The 27,973-nt window shown below is 40.5% G+C and overlaps 1 protein-coding gene across 2 annotated transcripts; it reads right to left on the bottom strand.

Annotated features, from left to right (window-relative positions):
• Positions 1-1,444: 1,444 nt before the first annotated feature.
• On the bottom strand, positions 1,445-25,579 carry TGS1 (trimethylguanosine synthase 1). Of its 2 annotated transcripts, none has more exons than XM_027638827.1 (13): positions 25,450-25,579; positions 24,630-24,694; positions 22,699-22,874; positions 19,990-20,842; positions 18,439-18,556; positions 17,398-17,484; positions 16,171-16,342; positions 14,458-14,812; positions 13,429-13,602; positions 12,344-12,487; positions 10,908-11,124; positions 9,743-9,821; positions 1,445-1,732 (listed from the first exon to the last, which is right to left on the bottom strand). In XM_027638827.1, exons 1-13 carry the CDS (start codon positions 25,545-25,547, stop codon positions 1,616-1,618), a joined length of 2,655 nt encoding a protein of 884 aa, XP_027494628.1. In that variant the 5' UTR covers positions 25,548-25,579; the 3' UTR covers positions 1,445-1,615. The 2 variants fall into 2 exon arrangements, with proteins under 2 accessions (XP_027494628.1, XP_027494629.1); XM_027638828.1 differs by having other exon boundaries at positions 22,699-22,871.
• Between the last annotated feature and the right edge of the window lie 2,394 nt (positions 25,580-27,973).

The following is a 27,973-nucleotide window of genomic DNA, read 5'->3' as shown; positions in this document are numbered from 1 at the left end:
TGTTTGTGGCTTGTAGTGAAAATTTAACAGCATCATGACATTCATATGCCACTGCCACAGTAGATTTGGAGCTCCTGTAATACTAGCACTCTCGCCAACTTCCCTTATCACCTAATAGCAAACTTCTAAGAAATACTATTTCCTTAATAATTCCCTTTAAATATTGATACAGAGTCCAGCACTATCACAACACTTCCTCCTCACTGTAGCACTGTGGCAAAATGTAGTGATGCAAATTAGCCAAATTATCTTCAAAGTAAACTAAAATACATTACATAAAGCATGGATGTAACAGTCATTAACAGTTTAGCACTTGTCAGATACCAGACGGATGGTAGAGTTTGAAAAAAATTATTTCCCAAGTGCTATTTTACTGCACTGTGAACTTGCACCAAGTCAGCCTGCATGTTTTTTAACGTCCCATATGCACACAAACACTTTGTTCTCTTGAATGATTTGAAGAGTTGGGTTTCATTCCTTAAGGGGGAAAATAGATCCTCTTATTTGGTTATTCTACAGTTATGCTATACTTTTCTTTGATAGCACTAATGCACGGTTTAGTGCTTAGTCTCTGCTGCCTTCAGCATCCTGCTGCACTCCAAGCAGAGGAGAAGCAGCACTAACCTGTCTTAAAAATTATTATTCCTACACTCTTATGTCAGAAACAAGCTCAACATTGAGACTGGGGACTTACTGCACAAGCATTTCAGTGAGAATGCCATATCCATGCCCTAGGCACTTCTTGCCTGCCTCCTTTTCTGCTTGGAGAAGTGGCCAAAAGCCACTCTTCCCCTCCAAACCACAAGTAGGAGCAGGGAGGCCTCACCAGGAAGAGCTGGGTTCCCTCTGCCTCCCTGAAGCCTGTGTGAGGATCCAAAATTTCTCAAAAACAGTACCTCTGTTTACTGGTACAAACTTCCAGTCAGGTTTCTTCAAAATATCTTTGCAATGAAGAGGACTGGCAAGGAGGAAGAAAATTAAATTTAATAAAATGGCAAAACCCAGAGAGTAGAGCTTTGCCTCCAGACACAAACAGGCCCAGTTCTCTCCTTGTGCTGCAACAATCCAGAGCACTCACTGGAAGTAACGTGTGAACCCTCATCCTACAAAGAAAACCTGGAAAGGTTTCCCAATGAGCATGGAGCCAGAGAGGTGTACTGGGGTTAACCTCTCATGGTGTACCTGACCATCTAGTTCCACCTGATGTTCAGGCACTTATGCTTCTCAAGCACAGACAACAGCTCCTGAAACACCTGGCAGCTTTCAGGCTTTTCTTCCTGACCCTCTGGATGCTTAAAAACAGAGCAAGCACAGAAGTACCACCTGTGAGAGCTGCAAAGAAATCATGAGTGCCCCTTCCATGGGTAGGGCTCAAACCTTGCAAGACTGCATTTTATAAAGATCTTTTTTCAAAAATTCACAGCTTCTCTACATTGACAAATTTGCCAAAATTGTTATAAAACATTTATTGACAGTAGCAATAAACAGACGAAATTTCTGTAAACAGAAATTAAAGTGGAAAATGGCTTTAAGTCATTTCTGACCAGCCAGCTGTACAAAAGCTTAAGCAAAGCAGCAGTCAGGGTGGTTGGGCTTGGAAGAATCCACACTGAGTTCAGGAGATGTCATGTCTTATTAGATCACCAAAATAAGCTGTTATTGTCTTCAGTTTGTTATTGAGAAAATTTTGTTCTATTTCAACTTTCCCTCCTGGGCCTGCTAAGGAAGCCACCTGAAAAACAAAGAATGAGAAGTAAAGCAATCAACGCATGGGAAAAGAGACAAAACTCCAAACCTTTTATTTACATGAAATAATCACCTAAAACTCATCTCTGCTCTTTTAATACTGGTGGGAAATTTTCCTTGGCACCTAATGCCTCTGATCCTCCTTCTACGCCTCCTTTAACTCACAGAAGTGGTTTGTGGTTTTCTTGTGATTGAAAAACCCTCATCACTCAAATCATGAAAATAAGAGGATTTCAGAACCAAAGATAAATACTCATAATTTTACATGCTGTGCTGAGAAAGAGATCCTAAATTCTGGTTTACAGGGTACTTGGCACTTGAGACACCCAGTTGTGGCAAGTTGTAAACTGTGCTTTAAAAGACTTCAAATCCTAAATTTTGGAGGAAGAGTAAAACCAATTTTAGGAATTAGAATTAGGAAGCATAAAGGTTGCACTGAAGAGCGGGAGGGTGGAGGGGAACAACCCAAACAAAACCAACCCCCAAACAGGCAGAGAAACTCACAAAAAACAGTTACTGTTTTTTGTTGTTGCTATTGTAACCAAAAAAAGAGCTGTTGTGTGCATTGATTGGAGTTGCAGGCAGTGCGGAAGGTAAGGCTGGGGGCAGCAGTGTATCTGCAGGCAGGGAAAGCCCGTCAAGGCAGTGCTGGTCCCAACTTCGTGTTTACAATCACTGGAGTGAGAATTTCACCATTCATGCTCCGTTGACCAAGCCTGGTGCACACCTTTAATGCTTAATGATTCCAGACAGACAGCAGATTTTGCATTTTGGACTGGAGCATGCAATACTCTCCCCTCTCCTGTTCCTACTCATGATACCTATAGTACAATCCCTCTCAGGAACATCAGCCTACAGGCTACCAATTCCTCATCAGGACAGACCGCACAGTCAGAAGGAAAAACACTAAAACTGAACATTGACTGCTTTTTTTTTTTTCCCCTCCATCTTGGACCCCAAGGACCTGTCCTGTAGTGGGGGTCCCTGCTCCACAGCCAGTTCTGTTTTCCCAGGCTGCCGCAGGAAAATTATTCCTGCAGTTTTCCTCTGCAGGGAAACTTCCCCGGTGGACAAAGTGAAGCCTTTGGTCTAGAAGCCTGCAGTGGATTTTAACTGATCTTTAAACCAAGATGTTAGCAGCTGAAACTTAAAGTTCAGGCTGAGTTATTAACACTGCTAAACTCCCTTGAGACTTGACTCCGTTGTGCAGGTTTAAACATAAACATGCTGAACTTCCTCTATTTTACTGTAAGTAAAAAATCAACCTACTATCAGGAGAAAATAACAGATTAATTTAAATTATACTCTGAGCCTTTATTGACTTGCCCAGAAAATCGCCACACTTATCTAGATCAAGCATTTACTTTTCTGTTTTGGTTTTATTTTCCCCCTTTTCATTTTTTTGTTTCTGTAGACAAAAACAGAAGTGAGAGGTTTCTTCATCCTTCAATTTAACAGTGATAGGAAAAACCCCTCCACGTTCTTGTCAGAGAGGAACCTGCCACTTAAGTAAAAAAGCAGAGGCTGGCTGACTTATAAATAGCACAAGAATCTGAAATTGGCAAGTGATCAGGAATGTTAATTTTACAACTTATCTGCTCGTACTTGAAATCCTAAAAGCAGTTAACATTCTGCGGTGATCCGTATCTTTATTTTAGGAAGATGTTAAGATTATACTTTTAATTTATTACAAACAAAAGCTGGATTGTCCCTTCCAAATAGCATTAAGAGGCTTTGCACTTTATAGCTAGTGTCATTTAAGTATTCTAAAATATTACTTGGATTAGTCAACTTAATACAATATTGAAATGACTGTCTTGGGGTTGTGCACTCCTGTTTGCAGGGCACAGTTTGTGTCACTTGCATATCTAAGTATGACTAATGCATTGATATTAAACACTAGTGTTTACTACATATTTCTCTTAGAAGACCAAGTAAAACAAGATGCTTCATCACCATGCAGACAAATGTTGCTCCTACGCTGATGGGTCACGTCCACCAAAGGGCAGCCGAGAATGTACATATGCCATGTCTAGTCTCTAAGTGCTAAATCCAGGATAACTAAGACTATTTCAAACAATGACTAGGAGTATTAGACAAACCCAAAGGTGACAAAAATTTAAATGAGCACATGGGCACAGGCTCCACAGTGACAGATCTGGCAAAGTACGCTCTTCAAGCCAGCCCAATATTCAGAAGAGACAAATGCAAATCCTCTGCAATGATGTTTATTTGTAAATTGCTGGTGGTTGCAAATTTGATTACATGGGAGTTGCCAAGTTTTCCTCAGAAGGGCTTAGTCAACCCTGACGGTGTGAGGGAAAGCTGCCACACACCAAGCTTCAGAAAGCTGCCAGATTGGCAGAGGGACGCCCTCTAAAAATAACAGCAGATTGAGGAACGATGCTTTGAGAAAAACAAAGGTGCTCACCTATTTTTAGAGATACTGACACACATCTCCTGGTTTTGCAGTGAATGGTAATTACAAAAAGGCTTTTTAATTTCTTTTAAAAACTGGACTATTCCAAAGTTTCTTTATTTTGCATTTTCCTGTGCAAATACAATGATTTCCTGCTGGCAACTCTCCTTATCCTGGTTTGTTCTTTAGTCCAAACCCATGTATGTAAGTGGACAGATATTGCCTCCTTTGCTGTGCTAGATAATTCTGCACATGCCACACGCTTCCCTAGGCAGAGGAAAAGGATGCAGCTTCAGTCATCGTCTCTTTGCATCCCTCTCACCTGGATGCTTCATCCTTCAGTTCAGTGACTACTGACAGAAGAAGTCCACAGCTACAGACACAGCCACAGAGCATTAAAAAAGCAGCCAACAGGTTTGGTCTGAAGTTTAAAACAGGAGACATTGGGAAAAAAATATGAAAGGGAAATGAACATAGAAGATTATTTCAGGAGCACAAGCTGTTTGAGGTGCAAACCTGCTTTATATTCTTCTTCTGTACTTTTGAATTTAAAGGTTTACTTGTTGGTCTCGCAGTTTTCATTTTGTTTCTTTTTTTTTTTAATCATACTGAAATTCCTTTAGTAAAGTGACTTCCTATCTGTTCTAGCCATCTTACTCCTAAGGTAACTGGACAAAAAGTTTATCCCCATTTTTTTCTCCCCTCCTAAAAACTTTTCTGATGGATAAGAAATACGAGCTTTTTGGCTTGACAGGCAAAAGCTTGTGAAGTCAAAAAGTGTGAAGCTTTTTGGCTTCACACATGGACACTGTGACTCAATTAATTTTACAGGTCTAGTAAAAAGAGGATTCCCCTCCCCCTGCAAACAACCTAAAGGCTAGGGGAAAAAAACTCCAAACTACTTAAAAAAAGGTAATGGTATTCTTTACACTGAACGTAAGAAAATAAAATGCTCTCAGGCAGCATTTTTCATATCGTACAGGTCTGCAGGTGAATTATGCCACTATTACAGTGATGCTGCCACCTTTTGACAGGCCAGATGTTTATTTATTTATCTATTTATTTATTTATTTACTGTTAACTTGGAGTAGGCAAACTACAGTTCAGAATTTAAGCACTATGAGCTTTAGGAAGATTGAAGTCCAGAAGTGTCACTGGCTCGGTATATGCTGTGGGTAACTTCTGGCTTTACCTCTTACCAAGGACAGAAAACAGATGTGAGTCTAAAGTGGGCTGCTTAAAAGCTGTCATTATTAACATGATAGTCACAGCTGAGGTGTATGCAGTTATGTTCACTTAGAAATGATCAGCCTGCAAAACACATCAACCCACAGTCCTTTACCTGCTAACTCCCCTAATATCCAAGCATCTTAAAAACATGATCAGATTAATCTGAGTTCATCTCCTGGCCTCTCATTCCCCGCTTTGCTCATTGTTCTGTTTACTCCTAAATAAAGATGCCATTGCTTGGTGGGTCTCATTTGGCAAGGTCTTCAGTCTAAACTCACAGCTAAATGAACAGGGTCAGTAATAGTCTTACTACCCAGCCTCCCATCAAATTTCTTAATTCACAGAGGTTACCATATGTTCATTTATTAAACTGGTCTCTCTGGTATGATCTTCTGTTCTCTGAAGGACACCAGAGAGAATTAAAATAAATAAATGAGCTTTACCCATCTTTACACTCCCTTCATTGAGCAGCCACTTTTAACAAGAGGACTTGCAAAAACAGAAACACAGCAAACATTTTCCCATCCAGGTACTAGACTTGCAGACAGAACAAGATTTCAGTGTCTAACTCCAGATTTTCTCAGAATGATTGATGAAGATGAGGTGGGAACAAAGACAAGAAAAAAAGGAAAATACCAGCATAATGTGGATTTTTTGTAGGACTATCAAGGTCAAGAGCACTTTACTTAATTCTAGGCTCAGACAAGAAACAAAAAAGCCATTCCTATCTTCTAGCAGTATTTGGAATATAAGACAGGTCTGAGACACAAACATTAAGGGCAGAAAAATCTGCAACAACAGTAAAGTTTCACAAAGTTAGGCATACCTATCACAAACAACAGTATGCCTGTCTTCAAGGCATGGTGAAGTTTTATATAATCAATAAGGCACAATACAGTATCTGAGCCACTAATGATCCACAGTCAGGATAATTAATAATCTCCTGATTCCTCAGTACTCTGTCTCTCAATCATGGTTAGGCTGGTAAAGATGCTGATGTGGACATCTGTAGCACAACATACCAGGTCACCAACATTTTAGGCTCATCACTTCATTGGGGGGAGCCATCATGCATCCTGACTCCATTCTGACCATCAGTGAGAGATCAACAGTAACTGAGTGTGCCTTCTGCAATGAGGTGATAGGAATATATACCACCGTTAGGAAGAAGGCCCTACACCAACAATTCTCAGGTTCCCCGTTCTTTGCTGTACATATTAAGATATAGAAGTATTACATGGCACAGAAAACAGTCCATGAAAGAGACTGGACTACCAGAGATGAATCCTTGTCTCTGAGGTGAGTATACACTTTTCACTCTGCACAATGAGGCAGAGCACAGCTTGTTAAACACTTCATAAACTACATTTAATCATCCTGTCTCAACAAGCATGCTTCTTAAGGCACTGGTGGAAGTCTCTGTTACAATGTTCCCTTTTTCTCTTTTTTTTTTTTTAAGGGTGTAAAAAAAACTTATAGAAAGAAAAGACTAAGGGAAAGATGCTGCAGAGAGATGGGTATCAGTAAGGGTATCACATGTGAGCTACATCATAGGCATTAATAAACCAATATTTTTTAATGTATGTGCATGCATATATATATAATTCCTGATTTTTCCTTAACAAGAAAGAATACTGTTAAAGACTGATTCAACCTAAAAATGGTCCTGCAAACATTACATTTTTTCTAATAAGTACATGTTTGTAATCAAGGAAATTTAATGCAATTCAGGGAAATGTTTTACATTTCTTGTAAATGCACCGACCATATTCCACTGGTTCGCTGCTCCCTCTTGAGGCAGAAGTACAAAAATACAATTCTCTTCGATCTCAGTGATTTTTTTCATAAGGAAATTAAAAGAACCCCCTGTCTCTCTGCAGCACTAACTCTACACAGAAAAGGCATTGCCTGCAGACATAATAAGCACTGTTTTTGCAATAAAATCGTGTGGAACAAGGCTGGATCTCTTGTCTGCTAAGAAAGCAATGAACACAGAGTTCTTCAACACAGCTAAGTCAAGGTCAGTTACCACCTGCTTTCTCACCACCAGCACGATCCCCGTTCTCCTTTAGCTATCTAACAGCTATCTTTCATAAAAAGAAAAAGCTAAGTGATCTCTGAAAGCCTTACATATGTGTAGGAGCATACTAAATTAACTTCTGAAGACACAGAGGAGGCAAATCCTACATGCCTGAGCAATGTTATCAGAAATCAAACTTAGGTTTTTAAGCTTCCATTCAAATCTAAGGCAGTAGATAATCTGTTCAGCAAATATCATTGTATCCGTTATTCAGTTTTTGGGTGTTAGTCTTCTGCAAAAAGTTTACTTCATTAAGTTTAAAGTTTACTCTATCAAGCTTTTATAGGTCCCTGGAGCTTATGGAGTACATTCACCCCCCAAGCTACATCACTACACCCCTGCAGTGGTGCCCACAGGCCCTTGCCAAGGCAGTTGATGCAGCAGAAATCGCCCTATCTGGTCCATGAGAAAAGTAAGATAGATAAGAACTGTGGGCAAAACCATGAGCAAACTGAGAAGAAAACTGCCTGTATTAAGGAACTTCAACAATAAAGGTTTTTTTCTGGAGATTCACGGTTGTGGAAGTGTAGTGGCAGTAAATTCAGAAGCTTCACTCTTAAATACAGCCAGAGATGTTGGCAGCCAAATCCATAAGCACTGTCCTATGGAAAAGCGTATCCACTAAGGTCACATTTGGTATTAGTCATGTTTGACACAAGTTTGTCCACACAGGATTAAAACATTTCCCTAAACAGGGGGTTAGACTGACATTCTCTTTCCTTGCTCTGAGATCATCAACTGTTTGGGTTTTTTTTTCTCATATTGACATAATCTCTAGAGAAAGGCATGATGAGCCGATTTCTCTTCCTGAGAGTAGCCCACAGCCTGGAACATTGAACTGAACTCAATTCAGATCTCCAGCCATGTACTTTTAGCAACTAAGCCATGGTTTTGAGCAACAGCTGCTACTCTTCAGCCATCTGTGTAAAGGCAAAGCCATGGATGTGCATCAACACCACTGAGAGCCAATCACACCAAAATGTAGAGGTGGCAAGACACCTGACCCAAGCACATGGAGGTGCTGAGCTCTTCCACAGAAATAGATGTGGCCTGCAGGGAGCACTCTTGGATGTTTTTGTGGGAACGTAACTGAAATGCAGATGTCTTGCCCATTTATAAACCCAGTAAAAAATGCTCATAAGCAGAGCAGAAAACTGCTAAAGTCATTCTTCATCATGGGAATAAAATATTTCATAAAATGCAGTGCTTGGAAGTTGAAATTAGAGAAGCTATGCCTAAAATTAAGGTCCCTGTTCAAAGACTTATAAGCCACTTTGACATTTCACCTGCCAAAAGTGCAAAAAGGAAATGAATCATCATCACCTGCCATACCAATGGTGCTGTGCACAGCGTGGGATCAGAGGGTGCTAATACTCAAGCCATGTGAATTTCAGCCTGTTTCTCAAGCCAGCTGTTTGCCACCAATGATTCCGCAAGCCACCATATGGCCTGACACCTTGCTTGCTCTAAGTCAGACAGAGCTCTTGGAAAAGGAAGAAATAATGCTGGGAAGTTGCGTGGCACGTTGCAGGTGAGGAGATCATCTCACCGATCCCTTCTTTGCAAAAAGCTACAAGACCTAATTAGCATAGAAAAGACACAGAGGAAACTAAACCAGACACTCAGGGGAATTGTTAGTCACCTAACTGCTTAAAAAAAAATTCTAACAAAAATCTCTAATACAAACTCCCCTACACCAGTGCAACAAATGGTGTGTTTATCACGAATCACTGCAATGCAAGCAGCCCATATGGAACTACACACCTGTGTAGACAGCATCAGTACCACCTCTGGTGGCACAGCATTTGTGTCTGATCTACTCATCAGTGACAGCAGTGACTGCAGGATACACAGTAATTTCCTGCAACTCCTTCATAAACTGAAAGACATCAAAGGCTACGACTCAGCAACTTATCAGATAGTAAGAGCTAAAATGTATATCTTTAAAATGTATCTTTTAAAAATGTATCTTTTTTCTTTTATAATTATGTATCTGTCTGGCTACTGACTTTGGATCTTTTGTATGAACCTCCCATCTGTTGCTTTAGGATGGGACAGTGCCAAAATCATGGAAATAATCTGCCACTCCCATTTCTAAACATATCAAAAGTACTGCTAACACAGAAATCATTTAACATGAGGGTCAAACTTAAAAAACCCTAACTCTCCACATTCAGTTGAAAAGTCTTACATTTGTCCTTATAATACCTATGTTTTATGCCAGCTGAGCATTTTGTTGATTACCAAGCCCTTATCCAGTAACATACCTGATCAAGATCAGCATTCCGAGGTAGAAAATACACAATGTTGTTGGTGATCTTCTTGGAGAGCCTGAAAATTTCAAATGTAGAAGCCAGTAAAGGAAAAAACATTCAAGAATGAGGAAGAAAAAACTGCTTTATATTCATTAATTTTTAAAGTAGGACTCAAATTCAGTCATTATGCAATTAAATTATAGTCTTCTGAGTGTGTGAGTAGGAATCTCTTCTGAAATGCAGAAATTACTATTGTCTAAACGCAGAAATTCTATTTTACCACTAGTGCCCTGGAAAGCAGAAAAAAGGCCCCAACACTCACTTTTTAAGAAAATTTAACTGAACTACAGAGAAGCATTTGAGAAATTTCAATGTTTTTTGTAGCTAATACATTTGATTTACATTTGTTTTCTAATCCATTTTGTGGCATCTCTCATACATGAATACAAAGACTTTCTTATGCTTATAAACATAGCTACATTTTAGCAAAACAGGAAACAAATGAGATTATTCTGGGACAAAAGACTCCCCACACTTCATATTTGATGAAACTATTATGCTAATACCTTCCCAGATGAATGTTCAATAGCCCTGTTAATAAGTTAACATGGAATTTTATACATTAATTAAAAGGGTTAATATTTTGCTTGCACTCTTCTGTGATTTCCCAAGTCACAGGCTGGTGCTATGATTGAGAACAGTTTTAGTAAGATATTTTAAATAAGATCTTCCCTTTATAAATCAGTCAAAAAGTGGAATTAATGACAAAGTCATAGTTGACATAACTAATTATTATTTATCTATCTATATATACCACATGGCTATCTGATTACTTCAGGGTATTTTAATAAAATTATATAAAGGAGTTAAAACTGCTGAATTAATGCTTTAAATTAAGAAGCTACTCAATCCTCTAATGGATTTTTTACTTTTAAGAATAACTCATAACTATTATTTTTTTAATAAAAATATTTAAATTTAGGTGGTCAAAGCCACATAGCTGTGCCTGGGGGAAGAGAATTAAACAAATGTGGCACTTCTGGGAGTTCAGCTGCTGACCGTATCATCCAGGCAACTGGATGTGCAAACCCCATGTCAAGAGCGGGAGGAGAAGAAAAAGAGAAAACCACCTGCAAATGACTGACAATCACAACAGTGTATAACTTGGAAAGGATATCCATCTGGGCAAATCATGGTCTGGATATCGAAGATTTCGGCAGTGGCATAATCAGGTCCCCCCCAGGGTGGGCTGAGGAACACCACATCTGCCCGCAGGTCGGCAGCCAGCACCATGAAGTCCCCGCACACGAACTCGATCTGATCCGCCACACCGTACACCTCTGCGTTGTTGCGCGCCAGGCTCAGCTTCTCGGGATCAATGTCGATAGCGATCACTGCAAGGGAGAGAGAGAGAGTGAACATGCGGGTCACCGTGGACTGTGCCACCCAAACACAGTCAGGACGTTTCAGAAGGAAGGTGTCCTTCTGTAGCCATCAGATACAGGTCGCATCTATAATCTACTGCTGTGAGGTGAGTGGCTACTTCAGTTTTATAGGTTGTGGCAGACATGAAGCTACAGCACCTCAGAGAGGAAGGACCTGCCAAGAGCAGAACAGCTGCATTTACAAACCAGCAAGGGAAGCCACGTAGCCAAGACTGGGAAGGCTCAGCTGCTATTGCAAATCTGGGAAGCTTTAGCTTTTGGCACTCAAACATCTGCTGCTGTGAAAACCCCACATCTCGGTTCAATAGTGGGTAAGGCTCTCCACCTGAGAGGAAGTCCTCCTTGCTTCAATTTTGGCAGGAGCCTGACAACTTAAATGGTGTCAATTAGAAACTTACTCTTCTCCTTTGTTAAAAAGAAACATTTATCTGTGGGTGATCACATTGAAAATCGAGTTTAAAAAACCCACACCTAACACAGCACAAAGGAGGTGATAAAAGGGCATAATAATAAATATAAAAATTTAGCCAGGAAAAACAAAAAGCTAAGCAAAATTTAGAAAATACTTGTAGAATGGATTACAGCCTACCAAATTTAATGCAGTAGAAACTACCATTTGTCTTGCTCAGAAGAGTTAGATGAACTTGTAATTTACCAGAGTGTCTGATGAGCAGACGAATATCAAGTAGGAAATGTTTTTACAGAAAGTACTCTCAGTGTTTCACTACAATTCCATTAGTTGGCATTAGCTCAATACTAAGTTATCACCACTTTTCTGTATTTGGTTCTACTGCACCTGCAAGTGATTCCATTCAACTGTTCTAAGTACTATTCACACATAACCTGCTTTTGAGTACACAGTCTTGGAGTAACAATTGGGAAAAGTAGCAGCTTTGACAGAAGTCCACTTTTGCCAGCAATCTTCAAAATATCTGACAGACTAGATACTATGCCACGTAAAAATAATGTTGACTAGTAAAACACAAATCCAACTCTGACTTAAAATTGAAAAGCAGTTTTATAGGCCCTTTTTGAAAACAGAAACGTCATATTGTGAGTCATATGAAGCAAAAAAGTTGTTGTTGCTACAGAAACACTGAAAAAAAATCTGCCAACAAAGCACATACCCAAATTTTTTAGGGAAAAAATACATACAACACCTACTTACCTCTTTTTGAGGTCAATGCAAACTGAATAGCATTTCCTCCAACCCCACAGAATGCATCCACTATGATATCGCAGTTGAACGACTGACTAACACGGACTGCAATATGCTCAGCTATTTTCTCAGGAGTAACAGAAAACCAACCCTCTGCAAAGGAAATGGAAGAAATGTATTTTTGCCTCTTATTTCAAGGTCACCTAATTTAAAAACAACCAACCAACCCCCACATACAACTGAAGGTTTAGCATTAATCCCAAGAATTTTGGCTTAGTGCATTCGACCAGGAAATACAGGCTTTGAAGATGATAAACTCCAGTCAGTCCAGTGATTTGCTAAGCAAACAAAGCCTCACTGAAGCAAAGAGATATGCCTTGATCTCAGTAAGTGCTTTGTTGAACTTGGTGCTGAGGATTCTGGCTTATCAAGGACAAGATCATAGACACAGCTCTGAAAAACTTTATGCATCAGGATTATGCTCTATAGCAAACAAACCCAGAAATATTCTCTCTTATCTGACATGTTATTTTCTTCACCACAATGCCTGGTCTGCCAAATAATCTGCATGTTTATGAGGGAGAGCATTAGAAATGAAAGGCTTACAAACCCAACAAACAAAAACAATGTTAATCGTAATTCCTCTTTTACCTATAAATTTATGATTTCAAGTGGTTTCTATGTAAAAAATGGAAAAAAGTCATTTTGAAAGTGACTGCTGAAAGTCAGAACAAAATAACAAAACTGGATCCATCAGCATATTGGAAGTTTCACAAAACTATTTTATAAAATATAGAAATAGAAAAATGTTATTGAGTTTCTGAAAAAGTCATGATCAGGTATAATGTGGGTCCAGTATGATCCTCAGCAAAAATCAGGACTAATGCAGACAGAGGTGTCCCACACCAGAAGCACTTCTGAAGTCCAAGACTTCTGTTCACCTGCCTGCAGGGGACTGTGGAATTTATCCAGAGGTGCAAACACACATTTGGTAATGTTCCTCCTTTAAGAAAATCAGTAATAAACTGCAAGAAGGGCCATTGGTTTGGATACATGTTATACCACAAAGTCAGCACACTTGGTACTAAACACACCTCTGTCCAGTTTAATTCCCTCGTCAAACCGAGAGAACAGCCGGTAGCGTTGTGCCCAGTACTTGACCAGCTCTGGATCAGCAGCAATCTCAGCAGGTATAGATCTCAGTGCAATTTTATTCCTTCTTCTTCTTTTCTTCTCCTTCTTCTTTGTGGTAATTTTTTCATCTACAGCTGGAAGACACTGCAAAAGTTAACAGTTACTGTTCTTGCAGGCGAGGAATGTAACCGGTAGGTAGGGGAAGGTTAAGATATAAGATGCTCCTGTTTAAAAATACTGCTAAATGTCCTTTATTACTGTTCACCAGATTATGCAGATTAGTGGTTTTAAGTTAAAAAAGAGCATCCTGTATTTCAAGGGATCAGTCACAGTCCTAAAAATCATAAGAATTCACCCATCATATAAGACTCTTAATCTTGTAGCTCTCTATGTAGCGAGCAAACAAGTTGATCAGAGACCAATTTAATGCCCTTATATCAGTAAAGAATAAGAACCAATCTAGACAAGAGTTTTACAGTAGGAATCTAACATAATTGAATTACTGTAGGAAGGATTACCTATGTATAAAAACCTGAATAATCCTCTTTTCCTTTGTTTAGTGTTAAATAGAAAAGTTCATAATATTGATTTTTTTCCCTCTAGAAAATAATTTTAACACATGCTCCATGGAGCTCAGCATTGTGCATTTGAAATCCAAAACTTGATGGTCTGTGCAGCTACCTGAAGTCAATCACCCTCATCCTTGCAGAGGGGAACAAGACATGAATTAGAAACCTGCTAGACCATGTTGAACATCAAAAATTACTGTTTATCTTTAATGTCAACATTAAAGACAAGACCTGGGATTCTGGCACTCCAGGAATAAGCTACTTTGACTAGCACGGCTCTCAATCTTGCTTATTGCCCCTTGGACCTAATGAGTCTCTTTAAATAAACAAAATAAGTAAGTGGTGCACAACACTAACTTGGGAAGGCACCATTAAGTCCACTGCCAATTCATTTCACCAGTTTGTAGGAAACTGATGTACCTTGGCTGAAGTCCTCTGTGTTTGCCTGGAGGTAATCGGGAATATCCAGAGGGACAAGCTGCCGCCCATCACCACACTCTGGCCCCGCTGCACCCTGCTCATTGGAGCCACTCTCTGCAGCTTCCTGTGCCTCCTCCTCAAGGTTACTCCCTACAGGTTCTGTGCAGGCTGCACTGGAAGATGGTGGTTTTTGGTTTTCAGCGTTCAGCATCACAGTCTGTGTGGCAGTAAGGCCTTCCTGACCCTCTGAGTCGCTGCTGCTCACAGACAATGCCTCTGATTTACTCTGAGGGACGGCTGTCTGGGATGTAGCTTCCTCCTCAGGTTTACTAACCCGCTTCAGGAACATTTCCACCTGCAATTGTCAAATATCACAGATAATCAGATGGTACTGCTAACCAGTTACCTAGGGCACAGTTTAAAAGTCTCACAGTTCAAAAGCACCTGCCATTGCAGGCACTCTCTACCATGTGTACTGTGGAAACAGTAAAATATCCAGAGTCAAAACATTCAAGAAGTCCTTAAACATGCCCCCTTTTTTTTTCTGAAACATAAATAGTTAGACTTGCCACAGCACAGGTGACCAAATCTACTACTTTTTAATTGACTATCTTTCTCCAGTCTGCATTCAGAGATGTACTCTGCCTCTCAGGGAAGAGTTTTTTAGCATAAACAGGTAAAATTACCTTCATACATTAGTTGCCTCATCTCCAAGATGTAATGAATGGTGCATGTGGTAAAGGGTTCTGCTGCACAGCAGAGAGCTCAACATTACCTCCTAACCAATGCACAGATGCTACTCCAAACTCTTCAAAGGCACACGCAGATGCTCTCTTTTACATTACAGTTGCTCTGAGTGGCTCTCGACCCGGAGCAGTCCCTTACCTGAAAGTCTGAGGAATTTTTAACTTTTTTTCTCTTCACATAATTAAAGCTGCCCTGGAACTATACTGGCCCCAGGTACAAGACCAAAAATTAATCAAAAATTATAGCAATGGGACTGGAGTTCAGTACAACATGTGTTGTCACCACCAGGTAACAGTGTTTTACACTTAGGTGTCAGGGAATGCCAAGCACCCCAGAAGAAGGCAAAGTAACATTAAAATCTGTTCCCTCAGATTTTCAAAGAGATTCAATTAAGTAAAATGTACAGTGAACAAGTGTTTCTACTTGTTATTAATTTCTGAGGTTTTTTTTTAAAAAGCATAAAGTTAGAGATGAAAATAAATGCAGGTATAAGCAAAACTGTTGATACAAATTACTAAGAACATGAAATACACTAATCTACATAAACATTTTCTGTCACTGCTGAAATGCCAGCACTAACAACTGGCCTCACATGTAATTTAAAACCAGAGATACTTTTAGTAACTACAGAAACCCACACACACCTCTAAAGGTACATGCACCCACATGTTAGGAATTACTTTCACATAACTTGGCCATTTAAGCTCATGTTCCTCTTGACAGATTGCGCCCAGGGTCCACCAAAGCCCTTCTATAACCACCCTGATCTAAATACTCTTCATATAGGTGATGAGCAGGGAGGAGGAGGAGAAAAAAAGAAAAGAAAAAAAAAAGAAAAGCAGTGGACTAACACTTAAAAATGCCATCTACCATGGGCAATTGATTTGTTTTTCATTTTCATAATTCAACAAGAGCTAAGAAGCAGACAAGTATATGAATTACAACAATGTTAACAATTAAAACTACCTTCTTCAAAGTTTTGCTTTTTTTGCATGTCATTTCAGATTCCTCTGTAAAGAAGATGTGTGTGTTTTTGCTCTTCCTTGGTTTACGCATGTCCAAGTATTTGGACTTGAGTTTTGCTTTTTTCTCCAAGTACTGCACACTTCGGTGGGTGAAATCTGGAATTCCACCATACCTGAAAGTAAATAAATAGACAGATAGACAAGTATTTAGTTGGGTAATTTCCAGTCTGGAAGCTTTAATATGAATGTTGATGTCTACAAAAAGACAATTTAGACTAATTTATTTCTTTATAAGAAATTTGCTCCACTTAAAATATATGTCATGGATGCAGCTGCAAAACAATGTACCTTCAAGAAAACTTTAAAATATTTTTATTTGAAAAACATTTAACCAAATTGAGTTTAGATTTTTAATTTTTTTTTAATACGTTTATAACTGTAGATAGAAGCAATTTCCCAGATCAGTCTGAAGAACGGGAAATGAAAAAAGATCTTGATTAGCAGAATAAAAGATCTTTTTGGTGGCTGCAAAGAATTTCCAAAACAGCTACTTTTGTGTTCTGGCAAATGCAATAAAAAAATAACCTACCAAAAAAACCCAACTTCCCCCCAAAAAGGAAATATGGACTGCTGACTTAAATAATTTCTATAAAGTAGAACAGAAGTTGTCAACTGCAAAACATGTTTCTCTTTGAAACAGGTATGTAATAAACAACTGCATTTTGCAGAAGTGCTAAGACCTGTGCCCCATGATGTTCCTCCTACAGCACTGACCACTGTAATTTTAGGTCATACCACCAAAAATGAAATTTCTCTGGTCAACACCCTGGCAACACTTTATTAATACAGTAACATTTTACTAGTATAAAGCAACCTTATTCTAATATAAAACAGATACGAATTATTATCTAAGCTCACAGGACTCCAAACTGAGAGAACCATTCATTGTCAGAGCCTTTAAGTTCTAATTTAAGTAGCTGACCAGCCATTTAACATTTACATGACTGAAAGTACAAGTTACACTTCTGCTTCAAAGCACTTTAACTAGTCTCTGTAACTTTGCATCTCTCTCTCTCTAGCCAAAGGATGACAGTTTTATTTAGAGCAGAGACGAACTTTGGGAATTATCTTCAAAAATTTAACAAAAGGGAAATGGATGGTCTATTTCAATAATAACAAGAGAGTTGACTCGTTATGAAGAAACCTTGAGTTCCTCATAAGTAATTACTTTTTTCCTGTTCCACACTTGAAACCCAACACAGAGCAGGTTTCTTCAGGATCTTCCACTGGGTTCTCATCCACATCCAGTTCATGACTAGGAAAAAAACACAGATGACAAAGTTACTTACTGTAAAAAAACCCACTTTTACTTTGCAGATATACCACTAAAAGTCTCATGTATTGAAAACATTTAAATGTGGGCTTCACTAAGCTCCTCCACACACTGCTGAAACCAAACAAAGCAGACAACACTAGTATATTTATGTGCATGAGTTTTTGGGTTTTTTTACCCAATTCTAGGCTCATATGTTCTTTTATTGGGATTATAATATTCCAACTATTCTGAATGACCTCTTAAAAAATTTAATATTAAGACCTACATGGAACTGATGAAGATAGCATTTGTTCACTCTATTTTCAAATTGCCTTCATCATTTATTACGTTAACTATATTATTAACTATTTTTAGTGCCATGGCAACTGGAAAATACTAGAACAAAACCAAAGCTACGTGATTAACAGCTAACAATTTCATCCATTCCTCCACCTTTGAGTCTGCAAATTTATTAGAGAGGAAGAGCCATCTCATCATCTTTGAGGCTATAGATTTTTAGAGAAGAAAGAAAAAGACAGTGACAAGACAGAGATTAGCTATTTTATGACTGCTATAGCTCTGAATATTTTACAGGCAGCATAAAATTCAGTTAAAAAATACAAATTATTTACTATTGTTCTTGTATTGTCTACACTAATTAGACCTAGCAAGTTCTTCTGTGTATTGTAACGATCTTGTATCCTTCAGTGACACAAGAATAGTACTGTCACCTTGCACAGTCATTGAGGCGATACACTGTTTTCATAAAGCAACAGAAGAAACATCCACTGCTTGTTGCGAGCCAAAGTGATAAAGGAGTGATGGAAGACTATGCCATTTTGTACTGACGTTTTAACTCACATCCTCAATCAAAGATATAGTTACTATAAATTCAGGAGGCTTCTGGACCTGGGCTTCTGGGGGAAAAAAGCTCATCTAAATTTCATGACTTGCCTTCTCTTGACTTTGACATGTCTGTATTCAGGAGGCTCTTCATCCTCATCTTCATCTTGGTCATGAAGCAGCAACTGCTCTTTTTCATTTGAATTCAGGCTACATGACTCCTGTGAACCTAAAAAAAGATATATCATATTTCCTTCTGCATAAATCAATTCCTTATCTTCCTGTCCCCATAGTACTTCCGCAGCTACAGTTAGGCTGTCATACACATCTGAATCTGACAAATAAGGCACACACAAGTGCTGAACACACATATCTTTACCTGTCTTTGTCTGAGGGACAACATACCAAAAAAGCTTCTGGTATTAGTTACACTGTAGAGTTAAAAATCTTGTGTAGGACCAACTTGAAATTATGTCAGCTCTGCAAGAAAAATATAATGCCTACAAGGTAAAAAATTTGAAACAGTTTCTTCCTTTACGTAAAATTTGGTTTCCATCCCATTAGCTAGGCAAAGGTACTCATATACATTTAATAGCAAAAGATTTTAAACACTCCTCTCGTTTCTTGTTGGAAAGGAGATTTTCCTTTCATCTTTCCCATTCCAACTCTACTGTAGGATTAAGGTGGGACCACACTTGCTTCTTCATCCCTTAGAAAGTCACTAGCAGCAGACTCAGAGGTTTCCCACCAAATTGAAGTCCCGAGCTGCTGACAATTCATGTTTTATCCCCCCTCTTCACAGAAGAAAACATCTAATAGTCAGGAAAGATGTGACACTGCTGTTTACAATGAACGCTGGCAAGAACTGGCAAGCAAACGAGATGGTTCTCTCTCTGCATGCTGAACTAACTGACTGCCAAAAAAGATGTGGAGCCCCATCTTTTACATCCCTCACAGAAGTACTGTAAGGAACAGCCACTGGCTTTCACCACAGTACTACACTACTACCTGGCACTTTCACATGTTAGCACTAGTTATGAATACATGAATTTAGGGTTTAAAGATGACTGCAGTTCATTGCTTAATTGATAACTCCATTCTGGAAAGGACCTCTGGAAGACATCTGTCCACAGTAACAAAGAACAACAAAAGAAAAGTCTATTTTCAAGTATGGCATTTTTAGATAGAAGGCAAAAAACCAAACCAAACACCAATCCCGGAACTGCAGAACTACTCTTTTTTTCTCAGCAAGTTGTTCTTAAAATGTGTCAGATTCATAAAAACATCAGCCTGAGTTTTCAGTCGTTTTAGACTATCAGTAAGAAGAGACATATCAGCTGCACGAAACAGCTGCAATACCAAGATAAATAAATGTGCATTAACAGTGCTTTCTCACCACTTTCTGTAGTACATTTGAAGATTTATGAAGTACGTGTTCTGCTAAAATCACTTCTGGTTGAAGAACACATTCAATATACAGGTTAGAGATGAGAGAAATCATCCAGAAAAGCAGAGGAAGAAAAAGGAATCAAGTATACAATCATTCCACAACACGCTTGATCGACTTTTTTAAAATGGCACAATACAGATGTGCCCTTGTTTCTGATATATAACCACCTAGAGAAACTCTGATAGAATCAATTTTAGCTGATTTTGTATTACCTGACTGGTTAACACTTTTATTTTCACAAGATGCGCTCCTTTTCCTGGTTCCTCCATCACAGGGCTCCTTCTGACTTCCAGTGTCAGACAAACTGTGCTCTTGATGACCTTGGTGGGCTACTGTTAGAGCTGCACTGCTCTGCTCCACCTCGTTTAAATTCAGATTTAAATTACAAATTCCAGAGACGATTTCGCTGTGGAGCTCAGCACTTGAAGGGAGTGTTTCATCACTTCTGGTGTTAGAGGGAGACAGCTCCAAGCTCAGCACTTCACTGCATTCAGGCCCTGGGTTAACCAAGTTCATTTCTCCCGAAGGACCAGTCTCCTGTGTAACCCCATTAACTTCCACCTTGTCTCCATGTGAGCTCTCAACAGTCCATCCTTGATTTGTCCAGTACTGAAACTGTTCCCAATAATACCAGTACAGTTCATTATAATGCTGCTCCCATTCTCCCTTGGTGTCCAGACTATTCCAAGGCTCAGGGGCTGTGATGGTTTCAAATGATGAGACCTCTTGATGCTTCTCCAACCAACTTTGCCAAAGAAGGCCCTCTCCATACTCACTCCAGTACTTCTCCCATTTTTCCTTAAGTTCACTGGATAAAGCTTCATTTGCAAGGTTTTCTGAACTTTCGCAGTTCTCTTCAACTACAATCTGAGGTTTGCTGCTCATCTCACATTGCTCTGTAGCTGGGGCCAGTTCACCAGAAATGGCCTGGATACTACCACCACAACCTTTATCCTGGCATTCCTGGCCCCTTTTATCCTCATGTTTTTGCTGTAACTCTTTTTTCTTCTTCTTTTTCTTTTTCATAAATTTCATATTATTTCTCTTTTTATAATTTTCTGTTGCCTAAAATAAAATGGAAAAACACTCTTAGAAGTCCACAATGTATATACAGCCTCATCCTCTCTCCGAGCACATTTCTCCTTCGATTGTAACCATCCCTCTCAGTGCAACCCTACTTTTATTAGATATCTCCCCAAAAAGGCAGTAGAGTTTTTGAGTCTGAAATGGCCCTGCTGCATAACCTTGTCTGACGCTTCTGAGGAAGTTGTGAGAAAGAGCTGTAAGAAAGTCTGTAGAAAGACACACACAAAAAAAGGCAGAATTACAGACAGAAGCAGGGCTGCTGAGAGGGAAGTAATTAGTAGCTCAAGGATTCAGAAGGAAAGACATCAACATGAAACACTATAAAATCCTAAAGAGAAGCTGGTCAGGAATTAAGGGGTCACAGGTTTGAGCTCAACAGCATCTCAGTAACATCAAGGACCTGTTTTAGGGGGCTGTGGAGGCTGACCCTTACTTTCACCCGTAGCTGCCTGACCCGCAAACACTGTTCAGTGTCTTATTAGGACAGCGAACATATAATGCTCAGCCTCACAGAATGTTAAATCCTTGCTATCTTTGGTTGCTGTACACATAAAAAAGCATCACTTTATACTCATAAGCTCTGTAAAGCCCACAGCTGAATCTCTGATATGTCTAAAGACACTGATCCAAACAGAAGTACAAGGGAAAAACAGCCCCCTCTCTTAAGAAGTGGCCCTTTCATTTGTGCAACACAACCATTTCACTTATTACAACAAACTCGGCTACTACGCTTGTTAAGTGGAACAGAAACCTGTTACAGAAAGGAACACTAAGGTAACTTGGTGGTTTCACTAAATACAACTCCACTTGTTTCGCAGATGCTTCCTGTGATTAAAGAATTCACACAGGCAAAAGACTGAAAATGTACAGATATTACTCCAAACGTCCCATCAGCTGCAATCCCTAGTTTTGTTGCATTGACAAAAGCATAAGGACGTTATATAAGGACATTAGAATCAGAGAACTGGCACTAATCTCTCATCTGCATCCCTCATAATGTCATGTTAAAAAACCCAGTCCAAAGCACAATGCTTAGCAGTAATCTAGTAAAAAAAAAAATATTATTTTCCCATTCAACTTATTTGCAGTATTACTACGTAGTAACAAAAATTGCATATATATCTTGGGTTCAAAGTTGCATGTCTGTATTGTCTATTTACATGCCATCAATTTAAATCACATACAAGTTTCTCCTATTTATTTACAAATTAATCAGGTCAGAACCATGCAGTGCTCTGCACAAAGTGCTCTCTCACTGCCAGGGAGGTCTGTATTCCATAAAATGGACACTGAATATCCCACAGTCTTTTTCTCATCTGCGAAAACTTTGGCCCTCTTCTAAAGCTCAAATGTTCTCTGTGAGAAGCAGAGCACGAAAGCCTCCTTTGGAACAAGCTGTCCTTTGGAACAGCTTGGCTTTATCAGCTGCAAGGGGGATTTGAAAATTAGTTTTTTATGTTAGCATCGAAAGCTAAACAGTTAAAGCAGACAGTGTGAAATGCATGCTCAGACTGGAGTGTTCTAGTTTCCTGATACATCAGCACCAGCATTACCACCGCTGTTTTAAATCAGGTCTCTCTAGTCACTCGAGCAATACAGCAGATATGGAAGCATAAAGCACAGCCTTAACCCTGCTTAGTCAAACTGGCAGGTGGATTTTGCAAACTGGACAGACCAAGGTGCTGTGTGCTGTTACAAGGAGGCGAGGTAGGCAGCTTAAAGGCAACTCGAATACATATCCATTAACTGCCATCCCAAAAATAAGTGAGGAGGCACATCCTTACATCTGGAAACACAATGCACAAACAGAACAAATAAAGAAAGCAAAGATTTACCACAAAGTCTCTCTGGGCTGACTGCCCACCAAACTGAAGAGGCAATCCCATGCTCTTCATAAGCTCAGCTTCTGAGTCTAGTTCAACTTCTTCTGGGTCCAGCGCATGATTAGTATCCACCTTAAATCTCACATTGGGACAATGGTTCTCCTCCTCAGACGCTTCTTCTTCCCCTGTTAACAGTTATATTACTTGTGAACATAATCTGGTAGTGATACCTCAGTGCCACACTGTGGCACACAAAACCCACCAAAACTGCCTCTTACGCTTCCTTTCCCATTTAAAATCTTCCTCATAAATACCTCAATTTCTGCATAACTATCAGTAGGAACCAAAATGTAACTTTGACAACAAAAACACTGCTCAGGGTCTGTCTGGAACGGAGTTAACTTTCTTCATAGAAGTCTCTAGTGCTGTGTTTGGATCTTGTGGCTAAAACAGTGTGGATAGCACACTGATGTTTTGGCTATTGCTGAGCAGTGCTTGTACAGTCTCATAGTTTTCTCTTTTCCCCACTCTGCCCTCGCTAGGGAGTAGGCTAGGAGGGGCAAGAGACTGGGAGGGAACAAAGCTGGGACTGCAGATGGAAACTGTATGAAGGGATGGTCCACACCACATAATGTGATGTGCAGCAGTAAGAACTGGGGTAGAGGGTGAAGGTGCTTGGGGTCAACCCACCACGAACATTCACCTCAATAACTTGCAGAGCGAAATGCAATAATGCCCTGTAAACAACAGAAAAACTAGGATTATGAAACAAAAATTCTTTACTGGAGTTCTTGGGGTATATGTCACAGCAAACTTAAAATACAAGAAATTTTTGGTTTTGTTACAAATCTTTCAAAACCACACTGACAGAGATAACATGATTTTACAGAAATGTAATGTGTGAACTACAGAACCAAATTATCTTAGATGTACCTGATCAACTGCTTGCACATTATCAAATTGTTAAGCAATATCATATGTATACAAAGTCATAAGTACTACTGAGGAAGCAAGAACTGTATATTGATGGAAATTATGAAATCAAAAGCTCTTGACACAGTTGATAATACTGAAACACTTTTGGTTTTATTGTTTAGGATATATTTACTGCTGAATTATCATATAACACAAGACCTTTCTGTTTTTAGCTGATTATTCTCACCATAATTCACTCATATATATGCACAAAAACATGGTTTACATTCTCCTTCTTCACTCCTCTCACACTGCCTCCATCTAATCTGTGCTATTAACTATCAGTTTTTATTTCTGTTCAGACTTCCTTTCAAATCAATCTAATATGCTGCTGGATCTACCAACATAGCAATAGAAAAAACAGATACCAAAAGAATTATGGTTCATGTAGACATACGTGAGGAATTCAGGAGGATGGAGTGAGAGAGTGGTCTTGAATTTGTCAGAGTATACACCATGAGAATTCCTCAAAATAAGCATGCCAAGGGAGAGACTTACTCTTCTGATCCTCCTCATACAATCCTTTGTATATATGCAAATCATAATTTCCCCCATCATTGCTACTGCTTCTTCTCTACTTCTGGCCCAGCAGACTAATCAGCAACAGCTAATGTCCTAGGCTGGCATAGAGGCAGCAGGACAAAACTGCTCCCAGGCAAACATCTAGGATCTACAGACTCTCCATTATGCGATTATTCTTGAGTTAGTTGAAATTATGATCTGAGAACAGGTCAGAGACCTGTGAGGTAATCTGTTCCATGCACCAGGGGAAAATTATGTGAGGTGGTAAAGTCTATCTGGACAGGAATAAATATCACACTTGGTTTGACACAAACTTCCACATCAAGATTATGGTAACTTGAAAGCTATGCAAGTGTTAAGCTATTGTTCAGAACTTAAATAACCACACATAACTCACTTTAAGTATGACTGCACATCACATTGCATAGTACATTTCATTATGTTACCTGTACTGTCATTGTCATCTTTGACATAAAATCCTTTTAATCCCAGTTTATATAATTTTCGATCTCTGTAAAAATGAAGACAGACATTGATGCAGAAAGCCATCACTGAAACAACGGGTTTTTTTACAGTAAAAATAATCACGCAATGGAAAAAACATCCCCAGAGGTCCGGTAAAGTCCCCATCACTGGAGGTTTCAAGATGTTACTGGAGGGGATACTTAACAAACTCATCTAGGCTTGCATTCCCATGAAAGGCTGCACCAGGAGACCTTTCCAGGTCCCTTCCCACACGGGCTGCCCTGTGACTCTAAACACGCAAAGCAAATAAAAAGAACAATCCGGAAAAAGTAATACTTTAATTAAAGCCTGACGGGAAAAGCCCATAAGAGAGACGCCCAGAAAACGTCGCAGCTACGCAGAACATCTCGGAATTAAACTTTAGGGTCTCCTTCCCTCGTTGAGAAATCCTCCTCCTTTCAGGACGAGGAGGATCAGCTCGGGATCCTTTCAGGATGACATCAGGATGATGTTACCCCCGCGCCCGTTTGGGAAGGGGAGAAGGGGACGCGCATCCCCGGCTCCAGGGGGGAGCGGGATGCGGCCGGCGGGGCCGCTCCGGCAAGGGCCCCCACGGGAGCCGGCGTTTGGGGGGCTCCCCTCGCCCTTTTCTGCTCACCCCCAGCTGATACCCTCGGGTAAACATCACCTATCGGGGTCCTTTTGGGCGCATCCCCCTCCCGCCCCCTCCCCCCGGCCGCAGCAGCGCGTCCCTTCCCGCACCTCCCCGGCGGGAACCTCCCCCCGCCCGGCGCTACTCACTCAACGAAGGCGCGGGAGCAGAGGCAGAGGATGCTGCGGGCCGCCCCCGCCCGCAAGAGCAGCTCCGCCACCAGCGTCCCGCCCGGGTCCTGCACCATCCCTGCGGGCAGCCCCACGCCGCGCACAGCCCTGCCGCCAGTTCCGGCGGAAGGCAGCGGCGGGGCCGAGCCCGCCCGAGCCCGCCCCGCTGCGGCCGGAGGGCGGCCCGAGCCCCGCCGGTGAGCGGGGGGTGGTCGCTGTGGCCGTGGGGAGGGTCTCCGCTCTAGGAGCAGCTGCTTCACCCTAGCTGGGTGTCCCGCTCCGCCTGTCGGCGCCCCGGGCTGCTCCGCTGCGGGGTGGCTGGGCTTTCGAGAGCTGTAGGTGCGGGTGGAGGGCAGCCGCGGTTATGCGGGTTCTTGTGCTCTCGGTGACGCCCCGCGAGGAGTATCTGCGTGTTATTGGGGTTCAGAGTGAAAGGAGGGGAGGAAAGGGCATCGCCACAAAAACCTGCAACAAAGGATGCTGCAGCCAAAGTCTGGTAAAACCGGGAGTGGGACACAGAAGTGGAAAGCCTGAACAAGGTATATTGGAGTAGTGGCCAGAGCAGAATCATAGAATCACAGAACGTTTGCAAGGGAGCTTAAAATCACTTGATTCCAATCCTCCTGCCGTGGGCAGGGACACTTTCCACTAGACCAGGTTCCTCAAAGCCCCATCTGGCCTGGCCTTCAACACTTGCAGGGATGGGGCATCCATAACTTCTCTGGGCAACTTGTTCTAGTGCCTCACCACCCGCATAGTGAAGAGGTAACAGGAGGGCTTAAAATGATGAGAGAATGGGGACAGGGCAGACAGACGGAGTCAAAATGAAAGCAAAGCCTGGTGAACAAAGGAACCTGGGAGGAGGCAGGGTGAGGTGGGAAGGTCGGAGTGAGGCTCTGGAGGCAGGGTTTGGATGGGGAGGGAGGAAAGCATTGGGAAGCAGCCAGGTGTGATAGGGTACAGCGATAGAGATAACTGGGCTTTATTCACAGATTTCTTTCCTGTGAAGACCTGCTTCAGACACCGGATCAAGATATAAGCTGGGAAAACATCATTGTGGAGTTAGGCAGACTGTGTCTGATACCTGCTGACTTGTTGAGAGAGTTAGGGTGTTCAGGAGGTTGGTAGAAGACAAGGGAAGGTGCACTGTTGAGCAGACCACAGGATACTGCCCTGTAGAACCATATTTTATCCTTGCCTCTACTGCAGAGACTTTATATGATGATGCACAAGGTTTGACAGATTTCCTACATAAAACACTGAGCGATGGACTATACAGCTCTACTTAGAGCTTATCTGTAAAATGCACGAAATCCATTTCTCTAAAGACCATTGCAAAGCCTGCAATCACTGGGACAGGGTTTCTCGGATAATAATTGTGGACTTTGTGATCTCTTCTTATCTGTTAGCCTGCCTACTGGACACTGGGAGAGTATGAGAAAGAAATGCATCATCCACACTTTTAGGCCCTCTACAAGGTGTTTGCTTTTGACAAGCTGGGAACTGAGCTTTACACTACTTACATTCAGTGTGTGATGAGCTGTGCAGTTTGTCTGCTATGCTGTCTCATTCCATTTGCATCAGTACATTTTAGGTAATAAGGCTATACAGCCTCATGAGGGTGCAGGAGGTCCTCAGGATTTTTAAGACATTTCTTGTAGGAAATATGCAAAGAGGATTGACCATTCAGGTTACACATTCAGTAGCACAACAACCATCCAACAGCAAATTTCATCAACTTACAAATAAAATCTTAATTGTATCGTGAATCACGCACCATCTTACATCTGATATAAACAAAAATATTAAATGCCAACATTAGTCAGGACTTGGGTATGTCTATCTCTACAGTAATTAAATGCTTTAGAAATACGGGGAAAGATTGCAGCAGTTCTAGCATTTGTAAGGGTATAACTGTGTCTGCAATTAGGATGATATTTCAAAACTGAAAATCCAGTAAAATGAAAATCTTTCAACACAAATTGTTTAGCAACAGCCAAATGCTGTGCATAAAAGTTGAATTGTGAATTGCAAAATATTTTGAGAATTATTATACTCCCCTTCTTAAGGAAACAATGTTATATTTCTAGTAATATGCAGAGAATACTATTATATAAGAACAAGATGGCTATTCTTTTATAATATTAAAGTCCAATATCCTTCAGTCCCGAGGAGCAGCCACCAGCAGGTAAGGCTAGACATACGTGGGAATGCCTCCTAATACCCTCCCATTCCCCAGCCATCTGCAGCTGATGGCCTATGTTTTCTGCCTGTTTAGTAAGACAGTGGATTTCTTCTCACGATACTTTCCAGTTTACCCCACGGCTCTTGCATAAGAAATAACCTTTTTCATTTTGAACATGGTTTCTCTCAGCTTCGATTGCTGCTTCCCCTCTTGAAAGAGTAAGTGAGCAGTTGATCCATACTCTGCTACTCTGCTGATGGATTTTATAGATATCAGTCATATTCCTTTTAATCTCTTTTCTAAGATGCCAAGCCCTGG

The sequence above is a fragment of the Corapipo altera genome, unplaced genomic scaffold (genome assembly GCF_003945725.1).
Source record: "Corapipo altera isolate COAL_440 unplaced genomic scaffold, ASM394572v1 49, whole genome shotgun sequence".
NCBI lineage: Eukaryota > Metazoa > Chordata > Aves > Passeriformes > Pipridae > Corapipo > Corapipo altera.
Note: the sequence above shows the minus strand (reverse complement) of the source record. Positions and strands in the feature narration are given on the sequence as shown.